Source organism: Microchirus variegatus, assembly GCF_963457635.1.
Source record: "Microchirus variegatus genome assembly, chromosome: 2".
Lineage (NCBI taxonomy): Eukaryota > Metazoa > Chordata > Actinopteri > Pleuronectiformes > Soleidae > Microchirus > Microchirus variegatus.
The window spans coordinates 24704850-24724495 of record NC_139803.1 but is presented as its reverse complement, the minus strand read 5'-3'; the positions used below and the strand labels follow the sequence as shown (position 1 = coordinate 24724495).

General features: G+C 41.1%; 2 protein-coding genes across 2 annotated transcripts in view; one reads left to right on the top strand and one right to left on the bottom strand.

Moving 5' to 3' along the window:
• Positions 1-2156: 2156 nt before the first annotated feature.
• Positions 2157-3958, bottom strand: dctn6 (dynactin subunit 6; the record flags this gene model as incomplete). The annotated part of the gene is made up of 7 exons (XM_083903644.1): positions 2157-2255; positions 2336-2478; positions 2662-2709; positions 3028-3116; positions 3228-3333; positions 3603-3667; positions 3921-3958. The coding sequence occupies 7 exons, from the start codon at positions 3956-3958 to the stop codon at positions 2157-2159; spliced, it is 588 nt and encodes a 195-aa protein (XP_083759770.1).
• Positions 3959-5483: 1525 nt separating this feature from the next.
• Positions 5484-19646, top strand: part of LOC310938885 (zeta-sarcoglycan-like) — a gene marked incomplete at both ends in the record, with an annotated part of 40419 nt that continues 26256 nt past the window's right edge. The window contains 2 exons of the mRNA XM_083903513.1: positions 5484-5522; positions 16035-16229. Coding sequence (XP_083759639.1) covers positions 5484-5522; positions 16035-16229 — 234 coding nt within the window. The remainder of the gene's footprint in view (positions 5523-16034; positions 16230-19646) is intronic.

The following is a 19646-nucleotide window of genomic DNA, read 5'->3' as shown; positions in this document are numbered from 1 at the left end:
GAACTCACTGCAACCTATAGGTCACATTTCACTTTTCAAAGGTGGACTGGACCTGAAAAAGGTCAGCTGTCACAAAGACTTTATCCTCTAAAACCAACTGGTGGCCTGTTTGAACACGACTGACTGCAGTCGGACGGCAACAGCACTGGAGGACAAAGACTGAAACAGTCAACCGACGAAGAGTCAGAAACTGAGTAATTTCCTTTCTCTTTGTGTTGTGTTGCAAAATGTCAAACTTTGATGCGTTTCCCCCGTGTCTTTCACCCACATTTTTGTGCAGTGACCTCCTCGGTGCCCGGCACTGAATGCCAAACTGAAATCTCAGGCTTCTCTCTTTATTTTATGATAAGATATTATTGACTCTTCGGAGAATTGTGTGTATTGTAGCTGAGGCCAAACCCTGATTTGAGATAATCCTGTTAAAAGTAAACACCGCTGTGACGTGAACAAATGAGTTCAAGCTGGATAATTCAGTTTCCCAACAGTACAGTAAGGGAGATGTATAAATAACTCCTTCCAAATATAGATCACCGTTTGAACTTCCTCTCAAATTCCTGCCACGGGTTGCTATCATCATAGCCATTTTGCCTCTGTAAAACCCCTCTGCAGATTAACAAGCCATTTTTGCCCCCCCCCCCCCCCCCTCCCTGTGAGGTCCCTGTCATTCTGCACATTCGCGCAACTGTGCACAGCATCTGTCTTCCTCGTCATATTAAAGTAAACTGACGCTTTGGCAACACCCCAAAATATAAATGATGGTGGTGGAAAAAAGCAGGAGAGGTGAGAACAGAAAGGAGCCTAGACGTGGCCCCGGCTGCACTCCACACTGCTGAAATAATTAGCCCCTGGTTGATGTGGACTCCTCGTGGGACTCTGCCATGACATGTTCAAATGAGTATTGGCAGTGTGCGACACCAGCTGTGAGCCTCCAACAGGGAGATGCTGCACTGTGCGCTACCTTCCCCGTCGAGTGCAACACAAAAAACCTTTGAAGTCTGAAGTACAGGAACAAACGGCCTGAGCCTGCTTTAAGACTTCAGCTGAAACAACAGCGAAATGTGACATCAGAACTCTTTCAAGTCAGGTGATTCAGGTCGTGATAACGCTACCGACTGTCCACCATACTCCTAAATCCATCCACACCCAACTCCTGTGCGCCTGTAGCACAGATGGGAGCACCAACCCCAAGGGGTTTTAACACGAGGAGGAGGGCACCGGGCATAATTCAGACCCATCCTGCAGGATAAATGCAACCACACCCATCTCAATTACAACAAACCATGCACTGTGGAATTCCCACTGTAACCCTGGCACCAATTTGGCAACCCCTGGTGGGAGGGCTCAGGACTGGCAACCCACCGAATCCAAGATAGGGACTAAAATCGCCCAGAGGAATCTTTTTAGGAATCACTTCTGCTCAGCAACTGCACTTTTTAAAATTGTAACAGATGGGATTCAGTTGTTTTCGTTTTTTTTACACAAAAAACATAAATAATGTATTATGAATAAATAGAATTTTAATTGCACAATTCATCCCAAAAATAATCAAAATCACAAAAAAGGAAAATGAAATGAAAGATATTCTGCAATGGGGCAGGAATTCACTGGCCTAAAAACTGTCTCAGATGAGAGAAGAACGTTTTTTTGGTTGACGAATGCTGAAAAATGTCATGATTATAACACATGTGTTTGGGAAAATGCCAGTTGAAGCAAATATTACAGTTTTTTAACCGTATTGTGCAGCTCTAATACGTGTTATCACTTGATGAGACAAAGCCTTCAGAGCAAAGGTGCACAAACCGTTGCTCAACACTGCCCCCCTGTGATCATAAAATGTAGAAAATGTAAAAACTACACCACCAGCTGGAATGCAGTCTTTATTAGAATGTTGTATTGCAATGTTATAAATGAAACAATTATAAATCAATATAATTATTTAACCAATCTAGGACTTATTTGGATAATAAATAGTCACATGATTCATTATTTCTGACAGTAAAAGTGCAAAACAGTAGTAGTGAGCGACAGAAAGATGGTGTTTCTGATGTACAAGAAGAAATGAAGTGTGTGATGTTTATCTATTATTCATTGCGTGTGAGCTTGTGTTAAGGGTGTGTACAGACACTTTGGGTCACAGGAGGTTTCATCCCTCGGTGTTAGCTTCTGAGCGGTGTGCCGCCTCCCTTCACCGTCTTCTTCAGGTGGTGGTAGTTGGGCAGAATCTTCATGAGGAAGTCGAGCTGCAGAGTCTGAGGCTTCAAAAAAAAAATTAAAAAAAATCCTTGATTTAGTTACATGAATACGAACGATGCGGCACAGTCAGTGGAGGACTGACCTGCGGCTTCTCACTCTGCACACGCCTGATGCAGTTTGATCCGTACACCACCGTGTTCTCTGGCACCACCTCGCACGTGTTGACCTGGCAACACGCACCGATGATGCAGCCACTGGTCAGAATCACGTTTCTCCCGAGATCAGCTGGGATTAAACATTAGAGAAGTGAATTGAGGCCTATACGTATACAAAATAAACAGTATTAATGTAACATGTAAAATCATACTTTGCTATTGGCTTATATTGCTGTTTATCTCGCTGATTTAGACTCCATCATCCATATTTGCACGTACATTGACAGAGACAGTCGAGGACTTCTTTACTTACCCTTGGACTCGATCACATTATTGTCTCCAATTTTCAGAGCTTGTGAAACTGTGGCAGAATCAGGATTTAAGGATTTCAATCTACTGATGGGGAATTTTACATTTTCCAAGGTTGATTTTATGAATATTGATGTAGACGTTACTGACCTGACCCTGCAATATTTACATACAATATTTGAATATAGAAAAATAATCTCGCTAGAGCCCCCTAGTGGACAGATCATGTAAATCCGTGACTATCTGTTTGTTATTTGTCTTTCTGTGAGCAGCATATCTGAAAACATTTAGGTTTTTGCGTCTCTAAGCGCCTCCTCTTGTTCATGAATTTAACGTTTTGTTAATTGTGAATTAAAGACAAAAAGGATACCACATCCGACTTCAAACACATTGTTGGTCCCGATCACCATGGTCTTTGGCTCGACACCCTCTGTGTCGGGCATTATGTTCTCTGGATAACTACAGACAAAACACATTTAAACACACTCAATTAGAATGTGAGCAGCAACACACACACACACAGACACAGACACAGACACAGACACAGACACAGACACACACCTGACTTACCTGTTAATAATAAGAGCCTGCTCCTCTATTAGATTCCCCTCTCCAATGACAATAGGCCCAGCCTCTGCTATGATCCTTGCTTTCGGGTGGACAACTGTTCTTGCACCTGTAGACACAGATAGAGATGCTAATGATCCAGACAATGCTTGCTTTATATTAATGTTATAACATGATGCTTATCCAATCCAAAGTACATATTTAAACCACAGGGTGGATCAATAAGTGCATACAATACAAATACAACGCTAAAAGACATGCATAAAAGCATTTAGAAACAATAGTCAAATAACAACACATAAGAAACAACTCTCTCTGTGTTAAAAGCCAACGAAAACAAATGTGTTTATTGTGATAGTACATGAGATACATTCTCACCTATGGTCACATCTCCTCTTATTTCGCTTTCAACACACACAACTGCACCAGCTGCAATTTTAATGCTGCAAGAATAAACAGACATTGTGTGAAATAGTCTAATCAGTGACGCGCAGTCCGCCTGTAAACATTAAACACATGATATATCTATATATATCATGGTCCACCATCTTTATGCTGTAATAGTACCTGGCCTATAAATAACACAATAAATGGGTGTCGTGAATTTCATCAAAGAGATAAAACCCCAATTATTTGTCTTTCTCGCAAACAAAAACGGTGCACTATAAAAAAAAAAGGTGAAAAGGAACGTCGTACCTTTTCTGTGCCATTATTTGCTTGCTGGCGTCTGACATCCTTGCGATGCTGCGATGAGAAATCGATTGGTCGACAGTTGACTACTACGCCTCGTTCATAGTTGCAGCTCGGGTTTGATTGCGCCTGTCTGGAAACACCAGCTTGGAGCTTTGCTGCCCTCTGGTGGATTGAAACGGCATGCTCGCCAAGCATGTGTTATTTTAGACTAACACACATACAGCGGGAGAAAAAGGTATTTTAACTTCATAAAAATTGCAGTTTTTTTATCTTCCTTTGCTTCATATTTCTATCTAAAAAAAGTTCTTCTTTTGTAAGCATTTTGCTATGTGTTGTATATAAAAAGACACATACAGAAATTACAAGTATAATATATCATTATCTGACCCACCTTTGCTATTCTGACTCTTTTATTCTTCTCTTTATTTTATTTTTTTTAAAGAATAGCATGATTGAGTTTATATTGATTTCTTTCTATTTTGTTTGTGTTTCTTATTTATTTATTTAATTAATATTCTGTACCTTCATGCATGAAACGTTCTTAATACATAAAACTGCCTTCTTTATAATTAAATAGCAAATAACACAATGTGCATTGCGTCAGTTCAGATAATGTACAGTAGTGACAAAGGTTTGCTCTCACTGCAGTATCACAGTAAATCCTGCAGGGTTCAACAGTGACCATAGAATAGCTGCACTCACTTATAGAGTCAAGTCAGTTACATTTACCACATGTGGAGGGAATACTGGAAGAAATCCTATTCCTCTATAGATCAGAGTTTCTTCATAAAAAAATAAAAATGTTTATATTGGTTAATATTTAACTGGTGTATTATCAGTAGAGTGGGATTTGGAAATCTTGCCAAGTCATCTACAATCTACTAGGATGAAAAGGGAAATGCCCCTTGTTTTCAGAATAAATCTGAGGCTGTATTTGACAGCAAATAAAAGTCAAAAATGTACATTACATTACAATTCTGCTCATAACATAAATGTGCTATAATTTTTAAGAAAAATGTGCAAAATGAAAAGTTAATTAAAACTAGATAAAATCATTAAAAATACACGATGAGAATGAATAAAAAAAACTTTAAACAAATAATAATAATTTAAAAAAATTTAAAAAGCATACTGAAGGCTTTGTTTAACGACATACAAAATAATTTGCTTTCACTTGATCTTTTACATTTCCTGTGCTACGCTGCTGTTGACTTTTATTTTGTGAATTAATCCTCTACCGGAAGTCCAGCGTCTCATTGCGTCTGACTTGACAGCGGTGAGTTTTGAAGCGGAGCGACTGGTTTCAGCGTAAAGTGAGGAGCGGACGGAAGCACATGCGCTTCTCTGTCCATCACTTATGTTCCAAACAGGAGACTTATCGTTTTCTCTTAGAGTAGAATTAAAACAAATTAAGCAATATAATTACCGGAAGTGTAGATGCAGCCTATGTTGTTTTTCTTCTCCTAAATGGCAGTGGAGAAGAGATTGGTGGGAATCTCCCTGTTTTTTTTTTTTGCTTGTTTGAACTTGGTGTAAATATGGAACTGGGACAAATGAGAGTGTGACATGGAGCAGTCGACCACCCTCGACATAGAGTCGCTCAAGGTAAGTTTATAACATTTATTTTATTTTATTATTATTATTATAAAAAAAAAAAAAAAAATTATGTGACATGAATCATAAATGGTGAGGTTTATTATCTGTGTGGAGTTTTGTGTGGAGTTTTAACATTAGAAATTGACGGGTTTCATTTCTCTATAATAAAAAAAAATCAAGTTTCCATCTGCAACAGGTGCATCTGCCGCTTCATTAAAGAAAATCTCAGCTAATGAAAGATGAATGGAAAGTGTCTGCTCACTCTTTCAGTCTTGCAGCGGTTGCATTTTTTTTCCTCTGCAGGCAGGAACATCATGATTAATAACCAGTGACCTGCGCTCAAACACATCAGGAGTTCTCCGCCTGGAGTTCACTATCTCCCTCCTGCACTGTAGCTCATATTGTATGCATGTATCCCCCCCAAACACACACACACACACACACCTCCCACCCACCATCCACTACCATCCTCTCCAAGAATCACAGTAATGTGACAGCCTATGAATATTCTGCCTGCGTGGTATTTCATTATCATTCTAGTCTAGCATGGTGAGGGGGGTGAGGGATGAGGGGATGGAGACGTGGAGGTGGGGGGGCATTAACCTCTGGGTACAGTATGTGCATCTCGTCACTGTGCTGCAGTCAGTGTGTGCAAAAGAGCTGCTGGCTTTCAGAAAATCCACACAGAAGAGCCTCTGTTCAGGTTGTACACCCAAGTCTGCACGCAAAGACTCTGCATTAACTTCCATATATTTGGACAAAGAACCAAAACCTCATTCCTAACCTTAACCTATAACCACAAGTCAAATCTTTATCCTTTCTTCAACTGGATCCTTAGAAATGGAGGTTCTGCCTGAATAGGACCAGGCTGGGTGGTCTCCATCAGTGTTTGTCCCAGAAAAGGTCCTTAAGAGGTAACAGCGACAAGTATATATACACACACATGCTGTTAGGCCTCTTGACTGATTCCCAATCATTCAGAAAAATATAACCTCATCTCTAACCTTTACCATAAGCAGTTCATGCCGAACGCTGACCTTAATCTAACCGCAAATTACATCAATCAATCAAACTCTATGTGTGTAGCATTTTTCATGCACAACAAACACACTGTGCTTCCCCCTTACACAAACACAACTCTCACATCTATCCACACACAACACATTCATTGACACATACAAAGGTCATCATGGATCACCAAGGAATAAGAAACGCACAAAGACAAGGAGCAAAGGAAACATTCAGTCAGTGGCTAACATCTTAGATTTAACCGAAAACCAGAGCCACAGATGAGGATTACTGCTCCTGACAAGGGCAGTGTTTATACCAGAAAAGGTCATAAAGAGGTAACACACACACACACACGCTGTTTCACGCAGCTATCATTTAAGGACTCTGCACTGCCTCCCATTCATTTGGACAGCCAAAACAAAGCCTATAAAGGAGGTTCTGCCTCATCAGGACCAGGTTTTTGGTCTCCATGAGGACGACTGGACTGAAAAAGGTCAAGTGTTTATGTCAGAAAGGGTCCTAAAGTGTCAAAAAATGCAAGCACACACACACACAGACACACACACACAGACACACACACACAGACACACACACACAGACACACACACACACACACACACACACACACACACACACACACACACACACACACACACACACACACACACACACACACACACACACACACACACACACAGAGACAGTTTGGAAATCAGTGCTGCTCTGCTCACTCTGAGCTGATTCAGCACATAACATAGGCAATTTGCAGGCATGGTCACTCACAGCTAATTCCTCATGTTAAATGTCAATTAGGACTTCTTCTTTTTTGATTGAATGAAAACGACTGTAAAGTGTGAGAATATCCCCGACTCAAAGAAGGGACACGCTCTTCGTTTCGAATTCCTTCTAGCAGTGTTTCTGTGGATAATGCTGTCTGTGTTCAGCCGCGCTTCCCCTGTGCATTTCACCAATGAATGCAAATGACACCTATGGGGAGAAGCTGTCCAAAATGGCCCTACGTTGACTCTCTGAAGGATTTTCTAGGGATTAGCAAGGAAAAGTTAGAGGAGTGTGGTGCAGAGAAGTGTGTGTGTGTCAGTTTACATCAGCGGTTTTGTTAACTCTCTCCCCCAGCGCTGCCACAGCCATCATCAACACCAGAGAAAGAGCTGTGAAACTTGTGAAACTTCACAAAAACACCTCTCGACTTTAAAGGCCCAGTGTGTAAACTTTAGGTGCAATTATTTTCATTTTAGCATAAATTAAGGAAAAAAATCATTTTACTTCACTTTTCACAAGTGTACAGTCACCTAACTGTATGTATTCATGTTTTTCATGACAACAGAATGAACCTTCTATATTTATACCAGGAGCAGGGTCAGCCGTATAGACCACCATGTTTTTACAGTGTCCCACAATGGACAAACTACACATCTTTTGAATTTTGATAATAACCGTAGTTTCTCCAACACACTTGGAAGTAGGGATATACTCATTTAAAATGAGTGCTGGGCACATTAACGGCGCTAACGGCATCAACGTTAAAGCATGGCACGTTTCCATGACGACTGACCAGAAAAAGATCCGTGTGACGTCATATTTATGTGCCGCGGCATTGGAGTCCAGGCACTGATTACCAGTCAGCTCTGTTAGGTGCGTTAGCTCCTTTAGCGCCGCTATCGCGCCTACAGTTGAACTGGAGCGGTCTGTTTATTGAACAGTACCTGTGTACTGTGCATGTGTGCCTCTCTTTTAAAAGTTTAGTGTTACTTTACAGGCTCATTTTAACAATCGGGAGTCACATAAACATGGCGCTTTTTCCAGTCAGTCGCCATGGAAATGTGTCATACGTTAGCGTTGCCACTGTTAACATGCTCGGCACTATCTAAAATCCCATACGATCCAAAAATTCTATATATATATATCACACACACCACTGTCTTATTGTAAATAGATAAATGAAATTCAGCAATAGCATTTTAGCCGAGTCATGTAGGCTGTTTATTTCTGCTTAATGGGAGAAGAATATTTGTTTTGTTTTGTGAACAGCTTCATGGTTTGAAAGAACTAAAATGACTGTATCAGACTGATGACGGTATCGGCAGATAACTGAGTTTGAGATATCGGACATGAAAAAGTGATATCGTGTCACCCATTCTCTCTAGAAGAGAAGGGTGAGGTCAGGGATATTCAGCCACAACTTCACAAACAAATGTTACGCACTGTACCTTTAATAAATGATGCAAAGGTCAGAGGTTTGTTGATCATTTGTGTGCTACAAAAGCGCGTCCATTTTTCATGAAAGTGTCCTCAAAAGGCAGATGTAAGAGGCAAAGGAAATTCTCTTTGAAATCTCCCCCTCAAACACGTCTGTGATGTTTGAGGCTCTGTTGACTGTTCACTCTGATTGAACAGCCCTGACCTTTCATCGGGCCAGACTTGTTGGAGATCTTTGATCCCTGTAGCTCTTGTACTTTCACTTGAGTCATACCTTGTTACCTTCAGCCGAGGGAAGCGGGGCCTCCTGCCGTACGTCCATGCAGAAAAGGGCAACCGCGCCGCCGACGATGAAGCCATCGACGAGCTCTGCCGCTATTGTAACTCCAGCAGAGATGATGCAGCCACCAAAATTGGATTTTGCGTCCAAGTGGCGCGTCGATCGACAGCGGCCGCCCTCGCCCTCATGCTTGATTGTCACATCAACCGCATCTGAAATGGTTACATCAATACGTAGCGTTGCACATTTCAGGAATATAATTGGCTTCTCAAGGCTACAGTCATGAATTCAGGCGTCTGTCTGTTTGATTGGGCTTTCTGTCAAAAGCCCACAGAGCCTAAATAAACAGGTGCTTTAATACTGTATGTCAGACCTGCAGTGTGATTGTGCCAATTTGTTTTTTTTCCCCGCTGCTGCTGCCTCAGCACTTGTGCCCTGTTCATAACGCGGCACGGGGTGTGTAGCTTTGCAGTCATTAGTGCGTCTCCAATGTTTTCGTAACTCCTGCTGAGGCGTGGACGCCCGCGGGACTCCCGTGGCACTGCTGAGTGAGAGAGAGAGAGAGAAAATGAGTGAGAGCGACTCGCTGATTTGCTGATTAACATTATCAAGAATTAATAGTGCCTCGTTTTCTTTCATTAGCGGCTCCTCAGATACATTTTTGCAGCCTCTGCAGCATCTCACTGTTTGATCAAAACAGCATGGAGAAGATCACCCTCTACGCTAATTGGTGCAGATGAGGCTTGCTGGCACTGGGGGTACAGGGACTGCTGGGTAATTGCTGGCTTTAGCTGGATGCTTCAGTAGTAAAAAAGCTCTGAGGAGACCCCAACCCTCAGCTGCCTGAAGTAAAAAAAAAACAGGAAAGTGACACAGAAAGAGCACAAACTTAAAAGGGCTTGATAAAGTTAGTACAAAGTACATATTAACGTGAATATGATAAGACAGGAAATCCACAAGGACCTTTTGAGTTTGGTGCATGTTCTACAGAGACAGCAGTGTTTACAGCATATTATACCTTTAAGAGGCAAGTTGCTGTGTAGGTGTTGGTCTTCTATTAATAGAAACTACATGTAATCAGGACTGTAGGAGGTAAACCATCTCTAGCAGTGAGTAGATATCAGAACCATTTGTTTGTTGGTTGTTGAGAAGGGTTAGGGTGATAAATGACTGGACTGGCCGTTTTTTGTTTGTTATTTTTTTCAGCGATCAGGGGTTTGATTTGTCAATATTGTTTGTTCATGTATGAGCTACATGACCAAATCCAGTGGAATTCATTTTCCGCACAGTGATACAACACAGCACCAGTATCACATCTGGTGAAACGGACAGGGTGTGATTAGGAGTAAAAACAATTCTTCAAGCGTTTAGCCCCACTCACCTGTAGTGCTTCCCTGTGGTAACAAGCAGCAGTAGATGACGTCAGTATTTTAAAATGGTGCACCACAGCTCCCAAACTTTTTATACTAGGCCCCAACTCTTTTGAAAGATGACAAACCATCAAGACCCATCACATTTTGCTGTTATACTTCTGGTTTGTTCTTTTGAAAGTTGTTTTTGTGCCCTTAGCTTTGTTCTATTCCGTTCGGCTTTGCTCGAGTCTGCCTTTGTTTTATGCATTACATGAATTTTTACCTGCACTTACCCCTGAGTTGTCCTAGACAGGGTTGCTGCGTTTCAAATAAACATAAATAAAACCACATGTCAGTGCAAATAGCGCAAATAGCGGATTTAACAGCGGATCCTCCTGGTCCGGGCACTAGTCCGGGCACATCCGGTTGCGTACATTGAACCGCAGAAGAAGAAGAATGTCCATTGTGGAAGTGTTTCATGAGCGACAGTGTCTTCTGACTCTGGGTCCGACTCCGGATCAAAGTCATAAAAGGGACTGCGGCAGGGAGTCGTGACAAAGCTATTTTAAACAATGTGTTTAAACAATGTTTTGACAATGAGTAGCAGTGCATCCACCGTTCCAGAGGGGGAGCTGCACTTCTGAGAGCTGGTGTGCTGATTACGTCACTTCCAGGTATTGGCCAATCACAAGACAGTTTGAAAAGCTCTTGCTGGCTGGCCAATCACAACACAATTTGTCTTCTGGGGGTGAGATTTCAGTCTGAGATAGCACGACTGACGAGAGTGTCGGTTAGGAGAGATTTCTATTGGCTCATTTACAGCAACTAGGAGGTTTTTGACCATAAACACAAGTTAATGTATGTATGTAGACCTCCATAACCCACATATATGTGCGATAGGACCACTCTATGTGAGTTTAAATAAAAATGGTCACAAAAATGTATTTCTCTGTGCAAACTTTATATTTACTGACAACACGTCTTTTATCTTTAAAATACAGAACAATTCCTTATGTTAAGGAATAATGGTTGGCAACCCCTGTCCTACATCAAAAATGAAACCACATAAATGTGTTAAGGCAGGATTGGCAGGAAATATGATTGATTATATAGACATTGTGCGAATGAATCTTACTTATACTTTTCTAAGATGACAGATAGGTCTGCTTGTTTTAAGTAATGCACCCTAGTCCAATTACAAAAGAAAAGCGGACCACATATCTGGTGTAGCATTCACTACATGTCTGTGTTTTATCTGTATTTCTCAGTTACCTGTTGGTTACAAGTGTGCTTGTACTACATGAACACATGAACGGGAATTCTCAACTGAATTCTTGCTAGCAAAACAGTTTTGACTTAGCTCAATGATAGCTATTATTACTTTGTTAACATTAGCCGAGATAGCCCTGCTGAAAAATCCAGTAGAATACCATTAGAAAAAAACCATTAGGAACCATTAGGTTTCTAATGGTTCCTAATGGAACAGGACAGGACATATGGGGCGTGACAATTCATTACAGTTTGTGATTTTATTCAAATTTAAACAGACAAATATGGGACAGGGACAAGGGAAGTGGGGTGTCGACAGCACGACTGCACTAAAACAAGCACCATGACCCCCACTAAAAGAACCTTCTAGCGTCCCTGGAGGGAGATGAAGTCGAGGGTCTGCAGGGATAGCAGTTTACTTCAAGTGCTGAGTGTCTTTTGGTTTTCCCTGGTTTTCCTATGTCTTGTAAGTCACAGTCGGACTTTCAAGACATAGGAATTTCAGGAACAGTTCAAGATTTCTTCACTGTGAGGTTTTAGTACAGATACGACCTGAAGTGTGGACTTTTTCACTTTTTCAGCAGCTGCACATGCTTTATAATGAGTTTGCATATTCAGAGGCAACTGTTAGGCCGACTATATCTGACATCAACTGATGAATGGGATCCAACATAGTGTGATATGCCTGTGTAACTTACCTTGTAATCAATACTTTTTTTATTAAAAGTCAGAGTAGTCGCTCACAGGAGCCGCTGTTTGACATCACGATCATTCCAGTCCAGCATGTTTCTGAGAGTCAGATGGGACCAGCATGCTGAAATGACAGAGCCACAAAACAATAGGTGCTGTGCACTCGTCCTCGTGCTCTGTGAACAACCAAGCTTCAGGAGGCCGGACTCGACCAGGGTGATTTACTGTATGCATTAAGTCTCTTGCAAAGCAATCACAGGATACACCAGCGTTGAGAACACCTGGTTGCCATGGAAATCGCAAGTGCTGAAGTTTCCCCCTAGCAACAGTAGATTGAAAATAAACATATCTGTCCACCAGGGGCACGGCTATAGGCTAATAGATGGGTGCTTGTTAGGACTTGTGTTTTGTTACCATACTTTATATATTCGCATGCAAGTTTTTATTGTTACCCCCAGTCTTAAATGTTTTTTAGATGATCGAGTTTATGGCTTAACTCCTCACACGCACCATATAGTTGTGGAAAGTTGTAAAAACGTGACACTGTGACACTCCACAGGGAGTTTATATTCAGCCTCAGAGTAAGTACCTCTCATAATACTGCTGCCCCTTTGCTCCGTCCCTGGTTAAATTGGAATCACTGACATTTTAGGGCAGTGATATGGGTCATTTGTATTTGCAGCAATGCCACAGCATCAATTTGTGAGGCATCTGCCAGCAACCTGCAGACGTGACCTTAGCTGTTTGTCCAAGGAAGCATTCACTTAAAAGAGTGGATTAAGTTGTTAGGTGGTGACAGAGCTCTTGGCTACTTCACAGATTGTCCAGGACAAGTGCAGGTAATTTTCAGTCAATAGTGGAAAGAATGTGGTTATAAAAGCTTGAGATATATATATATATATAGACGATAACTTAGAATATTTTGCAAATATTGAGTTTGAGGTGTTCATCCGAGTAGGCCGTCTTGCTTTGAGGGTTCATCTTGATTGTATTGATCAATTTCCCTTTGCAACGCAATAATAACAGTTGTTTACAAATGTCAGAAATCAGTAAAACAAGTGTTATTTTCCAGAACCAGAATTCAGTTATATTTTTGTCCAACCTTACAGACCACAGCTCAAAGATAGCCCCCCCCCCCCTCAATATCACACATAACAATAAATCATTATACTCAGGGAGCTGGAACGAGAGAAAAATTTGACTACTTCACCTGTCAAGTGACTCAAACATTTAATCTACTATCACAGTCACAGAATAATTTGCCGAGCCGTAGCGACCAAATAAATCCTTCTGCTTTTGGGGAAGTGTTTCTGTGAATTGCTGGACAGCCTGAAGGTCATACACCTAAAACCAGCTGATAAACACAGAATATCCCATTCTGTGCTTTTATAATCACTGAAATGACAGAGACTGATTTATTACAACAAGAATAAATAAGGGTCTTTTCTGTTCATTAAAACCCCAGTAAACAAAAGTCTTTATTTGCTGAGCTAAAGAGTCTGCGCTCACTCTGTCACGAAATCATACTAATGGCACCTATTAGTGTGAATAAAGTACGGGGGACATAGGTTCTTTATATTTGAGTTATGCATTCATATCACTCCTGGAGTCTCAACTTTGCACAGGTGTGTCAACGTCATGATCGTGTGTTCATGCATTTTAAAGGATTCTGTGCTGGTGCTGTGAATCAATAGACGGTCCTGTGTAGCATTTAGAAGGGTTTACAGGGATGTATGAGGTTGTATAAGTGTATAAGTGCTTTAAAATCAAAACGTTTTTAAACTCAAATTAGAATGTGCATCTGACCTTGACCAAGGTGCAAACAAAATGTGAAGTGATTAGGAGGCTGCAAGGAGGGCTATTTTGCTAATCAAAGCTAATGTTTTGAAACTGAAGCTTACTACTGTGTGTAAATGAAGAAGTTCCTTTTAGTATGTTAATGCCACTGTAGTTCCCTGATGCATCTCACCATATGATGTCAGTCAGTGTGATTACATGCATGGTAACCCTATAACACAGAGTGACAACACGTTTGTGCAAGCGCACTTTGCAGTACCGCAAATTACGCAACGTTTGTGCTATCGGAAAAATCTGTACTTCACTTCCATTTCACTCAAACAAATGTGTCTTTGTGTTTTTCTTCATTTTAAATTGTTAATACACTATTTTAACATGCGGTTAATTGTAAATGACTGCCAGATACTGAAAGTTATTCTGGAAAAATGGGCAAAAGCACTTAGTCGCAGGAAAATTTCTAGCCCTTGTATGGTTAAAATAAGCAAAGTCCAGACGGACCAATAAATCGATTTTCTCCTATATACTGTAAATAGGAGAAAATATACTGTCTGTCTTAGTTGGACTACAGCCTTCGCTCAATTAAACTGTGCATGTAAACATACACAACATTCTGCTGTTGCTGCTGCTGTAAAAATATTATCTTAGTTTGCACAAGCTTTATTCATTATCTACAGTATGTAAGATTGTGTGGTGGTGAGCTCGCCTCACTGTGAATTCATCCCCAGCAGCAGAACATTTCAGGACTCCACCAACACCACGGTCTGTGATGTGGAGTTTCACACTGTCAGCTCACGGTCACAATCGACTGGAGAACAGCAACCGCTAGTCCCGGCTCCGGACAACCACGCTTGACAGGCAACATCCTCTCTGATCTCAGATCAGAGCGTTCATGCAGCAGCTCTGCTGTGTCTGGCGGACACTTAGTTTCCCAGTCATAGTGGAGAACATTTTCTGGCATCCCCATAATTTGCCTCCTGTTTTTCTCTTTCATAATGCGAAAGACTTTCCTTTGACATAGTTGTGGACTGACTGCCGTGGCAATGGTTTACTGCAGGCTCATGTCGCCTTCTTAGTGTCTGCGGGAGGTGAAATATTTACCCCATGAAAGGCTGATGAGCAGTAACACGGCAACTATTCCAGCTCAGGTGCAGTCGTAAACATCGGCTGCAGGAAGCTGTCAATCATGGCTTTCTGAAAACAGATCCAGTCTGTCAAAATGTCAACAAGACGAACAAAGCTGATATTACTACATTCATGAAAATGTAATGTACAATGAAAAGACCGTTAATAAAAAAAGGAATATCAAACCACCTGCTTTCCAAACCATGATTAGCCAGTAATTATTTAGATTTTTAATTTGTAATCAATAAATCTTGATTTGCTGTAGTGGAGTGAAACAGAAGAGGCACTATTTTGCTGCCACTGATCTGGTTTCTCGTCTAATGAAATAAAGTCCCCCAAAAGACCTTGTTTTCTACGCACACAGCTTGGCGGATTACTCTGCTACCAATTTTCCCGTTTTTTTAAAGCTGGTTGTGCCCAGATATGACATGCCAGAATATTAAAATAACTCATTATAGAAATTTTCTGAAAACATATCTGCACCACATAGTCAGAATTTCTAGTTCAAAGGTGCATTACAGATAGAAATACCCCTCTCTGTCATTTTAACTGCCAAGCATGAACGTTTCAGGCTGTGCCCATGCTTAGACTCACGGTCTCTACTTGTAGCCGCACTACTTTTTAAAAACTGTGAAATAACACTGCCATGCCTCGGCTCAGAGTCATTTTTAGTGGTGCTTGTAAGATAATAACCTCTTACAATACATGATTGCTTCTGTGAAATGAATATGTCCTTGGCAGTCTGCTAACATAAAGGCTCCTGTGTGTCTCTTTGTTTTCCAGATTACCCAGGAGCAGTTTATCCTCGCGTCCCAGTCCCTCCATCTCCAGCGACCAGGCTGTGATGCCGTCTACCCAGTGGGCCTTTATGGTTGGAGGAAACGATGCCTCTATTTCTTTCTGCTGCTGCTCTTGGTCACCATGATAGTTAACCTGGCCCTCACAGTGTGGATCATAAAAGTCATGAATTTCTCTATGGTGAGTACTACAGTGGGGGCATTGTCCAAAATGAGGCTGACTCCGTTTGGAAAGTGAGGTTATGAGGCTGGATTTTAACTGTTGAGATTATTGGCTTAATGGTCTGAAACATATTAAAGGGGACCTATTATGCTCACTTTCCAAATTAAAATTTTTATTCAGGGACTTCACAAAAGAAGATTTGCATGATTCACAGACCCAAAAAAAAGTTATTTGTCTCAGACTGCCTGTTATGCAGCCTCCCAGTTGAACCTATGACTGTAACAGGCCATATTAGTTCAGGCTTCCCAACGGACTCTCCTCTCTGCTGATTGGAACGACTTTATTTACACATGCCCATTAGGATGTTCTACAGGCTACATCCCTGCTGGATTTGATAAAGAATTAGAAGAGACGTGGCTGTTGAATTGAGTGACAAAATAATGTGTTCATCTCAGACCAAAACCAAACCGACAGAAGCTGCAAGCTCCTGTGACATTTTCAGGGACAATGCACACAATTTACCATTTTGTCAACAAACTCCCAGTGGCAGCATCCTCTCTCTGTGACAATTTGACCTCCGACTATTGCTATCACTCCTCCACTGCTTTGCCTCCCATCAATCTGTGTCAGGAGTAAAAGACCTTATCAGTGGTGTTGGTGTCACTCTTGAAAATGTACTTCACTGCTCCCCATCACTCAGGACTCAATAAGAAAACACAAACTAAACTACACCCTTGTTTATAGGCCATACATTCACTTTCTTATCAGCTACTACATGCTGTATTTATGAAAAGCCTACTGGAGAAAATAACAGCTCTCGTTCTTCCTGTCACGAGCGACGTCAAAATTTACCGTCTCATCATTTCAGGTAAGACAGGTATACGACCGTCTATCAGAGGACACCACACACAAAGCCTGATGATGGCTACAGCCTGAAAATCACTAGTTTTTTGAAAATGATGCAGCTTCAAAGTAGAGGTTCTAAGAGATTCCGCCTTAAAGCTGCAGTGAGTAACGTTAGGTGATTTGTTCTTATTCTTATTATGCTGTCTTTAGTTGGTCTTCATGAACAGGAACTCTTCTATGCTGAGTCCTTTATCTTAAAACAGGCTCTGTCAAGCAATACTTGACTGGCAGCATTCATCCCATCGAAATGCAGAGCGTGCAAACTTTCCTAAGCAATAGAGTTCAGTTTTGAATAATTTTGTGGGTGTTTTCTTGTGTTTTTCGGTCATACTCGTCTCGTTTTACGAGCGTAATTGTTGCCGTTGCCTCGTTTGTCTTGACATAAAATCAAATCCCTTCGTGTTTTCAGCATGGAAATTAGATATAAACACCATTATACTGAAAAAAGGCTACAAGAGCTGTGTGGCGCTGATGGCCATAATCATCATTGTGGGAACTCATTTCACAATGGTTTGGATCTAATCGATGTTTGTTTATATTTAAAAGTTATCCACTGCGGTTTTAAAACACATGTTCCGAGAGCCGATATGATACTCAAGAGGAAAAAGCCAAACATAAACATGAAAACATGATTCAAAAGGGGTGGAAAAGTCAATCTATGCAGCCAAGGATGAAATATATTGTGATGGTAGTTGTAAAGTAAAGTGGTCGAAGAGGCTGATTCAGGTCATTGCTTAAACAAATTCATCTTCTTCTGTTTGCCAGTTATGGTGTCGTTGTCTTTCTATTAAACCCCGGAAACCAAAGCACTTCTGTTTACCTCAGGTTTATTTCCAGCTGATCCAGGCTGTCAACCCATCAACACTCGACTGTAGCAATGCTCTCCTGCCCTCCCACCTACTTGTCCGACTGACCGCAGCGCATGCTCATCTCTGTCCACCCACCACATCACCCTGACTTCAGTACAGGAATGACATTAACCCTCCTCTCCCTCATCACTTCTGTCACCTGCTGCTGTCTGTAATTATCTGTCTGTCCATTTGTGCTGCTAACAGTGGGGACTTTTTTTGTCCAGCCCCCCCCATGGCGTCCATTTGTTCACGCTTCTCTGCAGAGCTGCACCTGAACTTTTGCTTTGACAATTGTAGCATGGCAGGGCATAAGCTTATTTGCCTCCAAAGTTGGGTTTCATCCACGTGTAGGTGGGCATTTTTTGAAAACAAAGGTTTTCCTCTTCCAGTTTTAAAAATAATCCTGTCCACACACAGCGAGTTCTCAAAAAACATCTTCATCCACATGAAAATGCAAAAACCCAAATTCAAAGTCAGTAACAGATGAAAGACACGCCGCTAATTTTAAACATTCTTGGCAAGTTTGTATTTTATATTTTAAGTGTTAGCCAATGGGCTATTACTGAGGAGAGATCGGATGAGAGACGCTGACAGACAGGATTGTTGGGGTGAGATTTATTGGCTGGACATTTTAGTTACATACACTAATGCAGCATGAGGTCCCCTGTAAAGATAAAGTGATTTATAGAAAGCTCATTATGAGGCATCTAACCGCAGCAATGCACAGGAAGCTTGCCAAAAGTTACGCACTGCAGCTTTAAATCGCAATTACACTTACTTATGAGCTAATCTCCTGCAGAATACATTGCACTGAAAGTTAAATCAAACCCCACACAGATTTGATGCCCACGGTGACAGCTAATTTACAAATAAATACCACTTTTTGGACCAGAGGTAAAAAATAATAATAATAATATACCCACCCATAATCTGAGACTTAAATTTACTCCATAGTGTAACACTTTTTGTGCTTTAACTAACTAACTAAGTTAAATAAAAAGTTTTGTAGTTTTGACTGCCGCAGCACTAAAACAGGGCTGGAATTGAGTGAATTAACTATTATTATGTTGTTGTGTTAATTTTTTCTGCAAGACCTTGAATAATATAAGAAAAACTGCTACTTGAATGACAGCCTCTAATAATATTCATTATGGTAACATTCACAATAGGACTTAGCTAAGCCATGCAGAGTTGTAGAGGTATAATAAATCTTTCTCTGGCTTTTATCATTTCAATCTCCTCAGCGTTTACTTCCACACTTGCCACATTAGCTTGACTCGCCTCACTTTGCCTCCCACTGCTCGCAGCCTGTCACACGGACACAGTGTCTGCGGCATTGTCACCTCGATGTCAGGTCCGACTTCTTGCCTGTCACTCAGCAGTGCTGCCTGCTCATCTACCAGTCTGCCATGTTCTAGTTCTGTGTAATGCAGCACTTTATGGGTTCACAGTAAATCTTTTTTAAATACAATGGGAAACTAGTGTAAACCTACAGTGCATAACCTCTGCTACACTGAGGAAACTGATCCAACCGGCATTGTGATAACTAATTTAAAGGAGTCATATTATACCCCATTTCTACAAGTTAACCTAGTTCCCTGGTGTCCTAATGAACATGTCTGTGACATGCTTTGGTCAAATTACCTTAAGGATGAAGCACCATAGCAGTTCAATCACC